The following is a 10,091-nucleotide window of genomic DNA, read 5'->3' on the forward strand; positions in this document are numbered from 1 at the left end:
AATTTCAAGGGAATATATGGTTTTCACTGCGAGTTAAATGCGTTACAATATTTGACTAATTAATTTAGTCGAAATGTTAGTTTTACTTAGATTTGTTTATATTTAACTCTAACTAGTCATATTATTGTAAAATAACTTTAAGGAAATAAATATTTTACGATTATCATCCCTACAAGAAACGCTGATAGTTTTACTAATACACTCACACTTGTAATTGACAATGCTGATCCTGCGATGACGTAAACATTGATACTCAAATTTATGTATGTTCCTATGATCGCTCACGCATGTCCGCATGTTCCCAACGACAGCCTATAATCATGAAAAAGGACTCAAACTGGGAAAGCTTCGGACACCTGGTACAGAGCAAAAGAACATACAGCAGATACCACTATGCATGTGAGACAGATACATAATTCTCAACGGAATTTTATGTATGCGAGAATAGTTTATCCGATTTAATCATGTTGTCACTACTGACTGTCATATGACAATCAAATGATTATCACGGTTGTTTTGTTATTTTTTAAATTCCGCCAATTTTAACCGACGAAAACCATATAAAAAATAAGTTTAAAAAATGAAAAAGAGAGCATTTCAAAGCCCCATGCTAAAAGAAAAAAATCGAAAATAATATTAAAAAATACCAAAATCTGTCGGAATGTATGGGGCGCACTCAAAAAATTTATACGCGAAAAATAATAGTGGTTAGTGGTGATTCATTTTTGAATGTGTTTCCGCATGAGGAAAGCGCTCTTCTGTTGTTTTGGTATTTTCGGAATTTAAATTGAACATTCTGAACTCGAATTCTTATAAAACTATTCATTTTAAACAAATAAGAAACACGTATGCTTGTTTCACGTACAAAATTAAAAACGTAATGAAATAAAGTAAATAAAAAGCAAAAAGCATTGTTTCATTTTTCGTGGAATATAACAATGGTCATTTATGATAGTATAACAGTCAAACCTGATATCTACAGTAAACTATCATTTATGACACGTTTTGATAGTTAGAGGGTCAGAACTGATCCAGGAAAAGGAATGAGAGTGAGCAGTACGGCTATATACTTAATCAGTAGGCGATGTTGGTGTATAAGAAGGAGACAAAAACTCACACGTACACAGATGTTTACATCACATTTGCGCAAGTCCCCTTAAGTTTGTGATAGAAAGTTTGTATGAGGCGCTGATCGTTAGGTTTACATTGCTGACAATCAGATGATAGTCATATGATAGTCAGTATTCTTGTAGGGATTTTATTAAATGATTGAAACTATAATGTTTGTCAAAAATCCCCATTTTCATATCTATTCATTTTTGTTTGGAGTGGCATCATTGATAAATGTTATAAAAAATGTGCATTTTGACAGCGCTCTCTCGAAACAAAGAGTTGCAAATCCATTCATCTATGGGGGTCATGCCAATCAGCCTACGGATTATTAATACTGATGTCCAGACGCGTCGTTTGACACCCCTCTCGATATTTTTGGTAGCGTATTAGCAGTCGACCCTTCAACTAGACTATTACCTAAAATTTTTCTTTTCCGCCTTCGGATTATTGTTGTCGAGGTAAATACACCTCCCTCGATATTTTTGGTAGCGTATTAGCAGTCGACCCCTCAACTAGACATTTACCCAAAAATACATCAGTCATTTTTTTCCTTTGCGCAACTCTTAATGACTCGCTCAAAATGCAGATGTAAAAAGCAGCCAATAATGCGCAGGGGGCCCAATAATAGGGCATGTAAAATATTTTGAAAGAAACCACCCCAGCGAAAAAGACCACCTCCGAGCAGCGTAAGAGCCCAGCTTTCGGTACCCAATATCGATATAAAGTTCCCGTTCTGGCAAACAAAAAATAGCTAAAATACATTGGACAAAAGAATGAATACTATAAATATTACCAAAGCATCCTTAAGTATAGATTTTGCTACTTTTTGAGGATCTGCCAAGCCTCCACTACCCGATATGATTTTTGTTTCTTTCGGTTTGGTTTTCTCTTCTTTTTCGAAACCGGGTGTATCTGTATCGGCTGGCAATGCCAACGTTACCGTGATACCCAAATGTCTGGTTTCCATAGCGATCGTCTCAGCCATTCCACGCACTGCATATTTTGCAGCTGAATATGGTCCATAACCATATATACCGAATAGAGCAGCTAGGGATGACGTAAATACAATGATACCTTCATGTGCCTTTTTCATTTTTGGCAATACATAACGGGTACAGTTATAACTTCCCCAATAATTGACATTCATTAATTTATGTGCATCTGCTACAGATATATCTTCATATACCCCGCAAATCGCCATACCAGCACAATTAACTAACATAAATATATCGCCCAAAGTTTCTTCGATCTCATTAAATGCATTTGCAACAACATCATAATCAATAGCAAGATCAAGGCATCGATATTGAAATTTCTGTTCAGGTGTTTGTCGTATAACTTCCATTAGTGCTACTGCTCCACCTAAAGAGATAAGATATGAGTACTGAATTAAATTTATGTATGTTCAAAGACGCGCACGTGCTTCATCAAAAAGAGATCTTACGAAGTGAATTTTCATCACGAGCAATCAGAGTTACGTTGGCTCCTTTCATTGCACATTCTACAGCCATACAAAGACCAATGCCACGCGAGCCTCCAGTAATTACCACATGACGACCTACCAACATTTTTGGCCGCTTACGCATCACAAACATATATATGGCGATATGTACCAAAATGACAATTAGTATCCATACACATATTTCCAATTTTAACTCCATATTCTGATTATTTTGAAAGTATTGTATATAAAGTTACAACAGCGAAATTTGTGCTGAGAAAACGCACTACCTGCGAGTACTCGGTATGAGAAAGTGAAAATGCTGTAAAACCAGTCGCATTTGATATCAGAAAGTTGCAGTTTTTGCTGATATCAAAACTTAAGGATTCAACTTTCACAGAATAGCCATTCATCTATGGTCCAAAGTATAATCATAGTGTACAAGTACAAGTGTGTTGACTTATCTGTCAAGCATTCTGACAGGCACTCGCTGGATTCGGAATGACAGCGAATTCAAAATGGATACCATTACCGAGTGCGCCGAATGATTGAAAAATTGAAAAAGTCGATACGATTGGTAGTCAAAAATGTTGTCGTTGAGACCAAAAATGCGACTCTAGACCTGAGATTTCCATCAGGTGAGCGAGGCTGTTTGTATTTTTGACGTTTATCGCTTAGTGAACACACTTAACTCTTGGCACTAGGCCATTGTAAATTTTACCAAGTAGCGCAACTACCAGCTGATCGGTGAAAATTCGCACATTCACACGCACAGTTCTCGACTCAGTTTCAAAACAAAACTTTAGATTATTTAATTCAAAATTTAAAGTGAGATAATCCTTACAAATTTATGTATACAGTATATATATGGCGTTTTTGTTGTTATTAAAATAATAGTTTTATTTATATTAAAGCTTTTATCATTTTTTTTTTAACTTTGAAAAATTCCCAAACACCATTCCTTCATTATATGACATTCGACTGCCTAGTCCACTGCCTTCCACTCTATTCGCAACATAACCTCTACTTAAGCTGCCAAACTATATAGTAAACAATGCACTAGGCTTTCGCTAGCCCCCTGCACAAAAATGACTCCACAGTTAACAGAAAACAAAATAATTTAATTAGGCCTGATTACATTCACGACGAAGGCTATAAAGCGTCATACATATGTTCTATTTAGTGTCGCCACTTGTGTTAAACGCATCTATATGGAAAATATAATTGTGGCGCGGCCTATTCAACTTTTGTTGCAAGCAAAGCATAATGCCAATATGACATTACTTTATTTTGTGTTGGATTTCAAACAAGAAAAACTGACGAAACTTTATCGGAACTTCAAAATACAAAGACAATTTCTACCATAAGAAAACGAGACTATTCCCCCCAAAATTAAAAAGGGTAACGTTTTACAAGACGGTGCACCACCTAATTTTTATCAAAACTTATCAATGGTGGTATCAAACGACGCGTCTCGACCTCCGTTTTAAGAATTAGGAAGCGGAAATCCAAATTTTATTTCTTTCGAAATTTATTCACAAAAAACCGTAAAATTACCCCGAGAGGGTCCGAAATATGGGGCCGGTCCATAGTTTTTTTTTGCATAGAACACCTTTCTGCGTTGGCGGCCTTCGGCTGCGCTTATAAAAAATTTCCCTGGGTGGGTGTCGGACCCAAACTAAATGCGCGCAGAACACCTTTCTGTATTAGTGTGTGTGTATGTAACAAATCTGACAAAAAACAACAACCACATCATGATTCAATCACAAGAGGTTTGCTCGAGAGCCAAAATTTTTTAAAATTGCGGCCATCTTGCTCCCAAGTTGAACTGACATCCCCTGACTGTGTTGCTTCTTGGCAAGTTTGTTTAAAAAAAGGAGTTAAAGGCAAAATCTTAGAATAAAAATATATTTCAGCAACACTTATATCTATTTGACTTTGTAATTTTTATTTATTTTTGAAAAAAAAAAAAAAAAATTGTTTTGATCACATGAAAATTGGTAAGTTTAGACAAAAATTTAATAATGAAGCAATATACAGGAACTATTCTTGATTTTGCAGGTGTTAAGCATTACGAAATACCCGCTGCTGCAGTTTAATTGTTGTGAATTCGATTGCTTAGTTTGGGGTAAGACAATTAATTGTAAAACATAAATTTAAAATTTATTCGTGACCATTTTTCAGATTAATCAAAAATAAAGGACACCCATCCAAAACCATTGTGACGGTGAGTGACCGGTTCTGCACATCTTAAGCACACATTTTAAAGTATGCATAAGTAGTTCAATTTCAGTTTTAGCCTGTTGAAAGCACACGCACACTCATGGACAAAATAAGACGTGCACACCTTTGGTTCTTTATCATTACAAGATTTTGAATGAAAACCAATTTTATGTAATAATATTAATAACTCTAGTTACATATACTAAACATATGTAAGTCATTATAATTCATTCATTTTATAACTGGCAGTGATGCGCATCCCTTGATACTCGACCATATCGGACCAATTTTCGAAATGAACTTCTTGAGGTTAGGGCCGAACCTGAATCCTTAACGGCAATCGTGATAGCGGATTGGACAATTTTCAACAAACCAACAAACAACTAATATTTGCGAGCGGAACTTGGGCAGTTTCCACACCCTAGGCATATTGATAAGGTAGTAAAGCTACGCCTACTATATTATTATTGCAATTGGTAAAATTTTTTATTTATTTTCAGGTCTTATGGGGGCGCATTGCCTTTTACAACCAGGCCGTGTTGTGATTTTAGAATTAAGTCACCTATAATTATATTATAACATAGAATGAAATAAATGGATAATTATTTAACACACAATATATATTTCAGTTAAAATAACCAAGTTGTAGCAAATATTTTAAAATTCACTTACAACTAATTTACTATATTAAAGTAAAATTTAAATTAAAATGTTAATGAAAATATTTATAACAAAATCACTTTTTCCATTGAAACTGTTCATGAATATTTGAAGGTTTGGTCATATTCTGTCGAATGGTTGAAGCGAATTTTCTCCAATTCGCATTCCTAACACCTGTGAAAATCTTGTCTTGCTTACCGGTGCACTTAACGGACAATGTGAGCATACAAAATTTATCTACTTGTAAGAAATTAATACAAAGTACATATACAAACTTTGAAAAGCTTGAATTTGCATATGTTTGTTGCAAAGATTCGCAGTCCCCGCGAAAGTATCTGTATGGTACTGTTTAAGCCGCCTTTATCAATACATCAACGGCGGCGAACTTCTTATGCGAAGCCGTGCGCGGCGAGTGGACAGGCGCCAACACGACCATCGTCCTAAATAATGCACTGCAATGAACTAGTCAAAAACCAATAGCCGGCAATCGCGGGCGCGCTTCTTTTGGATATCTTTGCATACCAATCGTGTATATACATATATTTCGTTTGAATATATGTATATTGAAGCTAATTTCATTTATTATTAAATGTTTGTAAAAAGTGAATTGTGTAAAATCATTAATAAAAAAAAAAAAAAATAAATGTAAGGCGCGATAACCTCCGAAGAGATCTAAGGCCGAGCTTCTCTTCCAATTTGCGTCGTGCTCCTCTTGATTTTCCCTACAAATTGGCCGGACGGGACCTACATGTTTTATGCCGACTTCGAACGGCATCTGCAAGGCAGACGAGTTTTCACTGAGAGCTTTTCATGGCAGAAATACACCCGGAGCGCTTGCCAAACACTGCCGAGGGGCGACCCCGCTTAGAAAAATTTTCTTCTAATTGAAAAACCTTATTTCTAAAATTTTGATGTTGTTTGCCCGGGAGTTGAACCCAGGGCATACGGTGTGATAGGCGGAGCACGCTACCATCACACCATGGTGGCCGCATTCATTAATAACTAAAGAATATATTAAAAACAGAAACTATAACGTCTTGCAAAAACTAAACAATCATCTTTTTATTTGTGCAAAAAGTAGTGCAGTGCAGCGAAGAGAGGCCAATTATTCAGGTACAGTAATACGATTATACATATGTACTTATTTATTTCGTCTGTGCGTGTAAGCATTCTTTAAAATGCAAAATTGATAACTATTAATACACTACCTTTTTACTAGTCTACTACCATTCTTACCATCATGGGGAAAAATTATTCCCCTTTTTCCTTCCTACAGAAATGCAACCCGGAGTGATTATAGAATTTGGGAGTGTCAAAGCTCTGCTGTCAGTTGGAGAACAAACCTTTAATAATTGAATCATGCTGCCAAACTATATAGTAAACAATATGTATAGTATGTTATTCATAAACACTGATTCTTATATTTTCATTATCATTAAACTGTAGACTGTAGACTCATGTCGGGTATTCGTACTGGAAACTGCCTTCTGGCGTCACATGCCTTTAAATTAGGCTTGGTCAGTGATAGGAAGTGCGGGTTGGAGGAGGAAACGATCGATTACGTTCTGTGCTTGTGCCCTGCGCTTGCCAGGCTAAGACTCCAGCTGACAGCTGTCAGATCTAGAAGCAGCAAGTAGTTTAAGTTCTAGGAAGCTTCTAGTATTTGTCAAGAGGACGGAGTTATTTTAACTTGGGTTTTAACTTGGTCGTTAAAACAAACTTCTGGTAACATTACGGACTCATTCAGTCTATGTGAGGTCCTCATGAACCCGCCAGTTCAACCTAACCTATATTTTGTTTTGGTTTTTACTTTAGAATCAACCATTTAAGTAAGCGATGTCAGCTAACTAAGCGCCTTCAAATGTAGATCCATAAAGAACATGGGGTCGCCAGAGCCTCGGCTGTTAAAGAAACAGGATTCGCCACGGGTAGGTGAGGTTCACAATTGGGTTGGAGAAGCTATATATTGCGCTGGCAACCCATTGAACGGGTTGCGGTACACAACCCCTTGAACCAATTTGGTATTTTAATCGCCTCTTATGACAGGCATACCTACCGCGGGTATACTCCAAGCCCCCTAACCCGCCCAGCCATGAGAAGCGTGAGTGACCTTGGGTGTTCCAAGGCAAGTTCCGTGGTGCCTGGTGTTGTTGGGTGAGCGGCCAGGCAGCAGCGTGCAACAAATGCACCATTCAGGAGGATACCCTTGCTGAGCCCAGAAAATCTGGGAAAATTGGATGTACTGGTCGGATGCAGCAAACCACTATATTCTGTAATAGCATATGATCTACTTGGAGACAACCACATGTTTATTTTCCTGTTAAACAGGGGTCTGGTTCCTAGCCCCTGCTGCTAAAGAAGGATAGGCGTAGTCATACCAATTCGTTCCCGGGTTACTCGGGGAAAGCAGTTTTATCAGTACTTTGCCCTTTTCATGCTGCACGTCCATACAAGAACTTCGGATAATGAATTAAACAGTTGTTGTTGTTGTTATTGAATTAAACAATCATTTGCATTTGTTTGTTTTTGTAGCACGTCTAATTTACTTCGTAACATCAATCAATTATTCCTTGTTATAATGTTGTGTTCTCTATGAATGTAACAGCGAAGTATCTTCGGGTACCCCTGAATCTAGTTATCTGAAATCTCCTTGAGTCCCTTGTGCCTTTGGCCTCTCAGAAAAGAGCTAATTGTGGAGCCCTATTTATAGAATACTTTTCGGGTTAAATATATTAAAAACTTTAATCTATCCTTACTGATATTAGTATCTTTCTCATTCTAGGTAATTTGATTTTGACGATGTGCGCATAGCAATATTCCAAATATCCCAGCTGTGGCTGAAGGAAGAACATAAATTTGCTCAAATTATAAGAAAACTGCGACAACTATCCCCCCGCCTTTTTATTACCACATATAAGGCGCTAACAAGCATACTATGGGAAAGGGTCAAGACCAAAGGCTCAATATCACCTATAAATCGATTTTGATAGCACGAATTGGGGCTTCCGGTATTATCCCTACAAAACTCATATGGCTCTGCAAACTGATGTTGAACAACACCACCAGCGCAGGAAAAATTGGGCATCATCACTGAGCCAAAGAGGATAAATACAATAACAGCCGTCACTTGTTATTTTGTGGCGAGTATCTCGCTGGAAATTGAAAAAACTGATGCCGAATGTTTTCTGAGAGGGACATTTTTAATTGTCTCGCATTTGTCCATGCCGTGTAGGCCCCTTATGCAACTGTGATTTTTGGAAAGAGAATTAAATAAATTAATTAAATACAGTCGAAAAATAAACACAAATATCCCACGAAAATGTATAGAAGACATTTATAAACATCTCGACCAAAAAAAAAGTAGCGACTACCTCTCAGTATACATCGAGTAAATGCCAAAAAAAATAACGAATGACGGCTCTTATTGTATTTATCCTCTTTGACTGAGCTTCGAAAGTTTCAGAAAGGGCACAGCTATAAATACACGTTAATGTACTTAATTAGCTTGTACATATCAATATACACATATGTAAAGTTCACTAGAGTAATAAGGGAATAATTTAAATTGTAAAAAAAACATTGTATATATGAATTATTTATAATTAAATATTATCTGAACATAAAGGACGCGTTTCATTCATGGAAAAAGCGATTTGACAGCATAGTGTCGATATCGAAAATTACGAAAAATGAAAAAATGCCATAATTCTATACCAAATACGAAAAAAGGGATGAAACATGGTGAGGTAATTGGATTGGTTTATTGACGCGAAATATAACTTTAGAAAAAACTTTATAAAATGGTTGTGACACCTACCATATTAAGTAGAAGAAAATGAAAAGTTCTGCAGGGCGAAATAAAAAACCGTTAAAATCTTGGCAGGTATTACATATATAAATAAATTAGCGGTATCCAACAGATGATGTTCTGGGTCACCCTGGTCCACATTTTGGTCGATATCTGGAAACGCTTCACACCACTCCCTTTTAAAACTCTCATTAATACCTTTAATTTGATACCCATATCGTACAAACACATTCTAGAGTCACCCCTGGTCCACCTTTATGGCGATATTTCGAAACGGCGTCCACCTATAGAACTAAGGCCCACTCACTTTTAAAATACTCATTATTAACACCTTTCGTTTGATGCCCATATTGTACAAACGAATTCTAGGGTCACCCCTGGTCCACCTTTATGGCGATATCCCGAAACGGCGTCCACCTATGGGACTAAGGATTACTCCCTTTTAAAATACTCATTAACACCTTTCATTTGATACAAATATCGTACAAACGCATTCTAGAGTCACCCCTGGTCCACCTTTATGGCGATATCTCGAAAAGGCGACCACCTATACAACTACCACCACTCCCTTTTAAAACCCTCATTAATACCTTTAATTTGATACCCATATCGTACAAACAAATTCTAGGGTCACACCTGGTCCACCTTTAAGGCGATATCTCGAAACGGCGTCCACCTATGGAACTAAGGATTACCCCCTTTTAAAATACTCATTAACACCTTTCTTTTGATACCTATATTGTACAAACAAATTCTAGGGTCACCCCTGGTCCACCTTTAAGGCGATATCTCGAAACGGCGTCCACCTATGGAACTAAGGATTACTCCCTTTTAAAATACTCATTA

The 10,091-nt window shown here is 36.9% G+C and overlaps 1 protein-coding gene across 1 annotated transcript; it reads right to left on the reverse strand.

Annotated features, from left to right (window-relative positions):
- Nucleotides 1-1,231: 1,231 nt before the first annotated feature.
- On the reverse strand, nucleotides 1,232-2,974 carry Kdsr (3-ketodihydrosphingosine reductase). Its single transcript, XM_067767624.1, has 4 exons — nucleotides 2,845-2,974; nucleotides 2,558-2,777; nucleotides 1,907-2,475; nucleotides 1,232-1,846 (listed from the first exon to the last, which is right to left on the reverse strand). Exons 1-4 carry the CDS (start codon nucleotides 2,965-2,967, stop codon nucleotides 1,649-1,651), a joined length of 1,110 nt encoding a protein of 369 aa, XP_067623725.1. The 5' UTR covers nucleotides 2,968-2,974; the 3' UTR covers nucleotides 1,232-1,648.
- Nucleotides 2,975-10,091: the final 7,117 nt, after the last annotated feature.

The sequence above is a fragment of the Eurosta solidaginis genome, chromosome 1 (assembly GCF_040869045.1).
Source record: "Eurosta solidaginis isolate ZX-2024a chromosome 1, ASM4086904v1, whole genome shotgun sequence".
Lineage (NCBI taxonomy): Eukaryota > Metazoa > Arthropoda > Insecta > Diptera > Tephritidae > Eurosta > Eurosta solidaginis.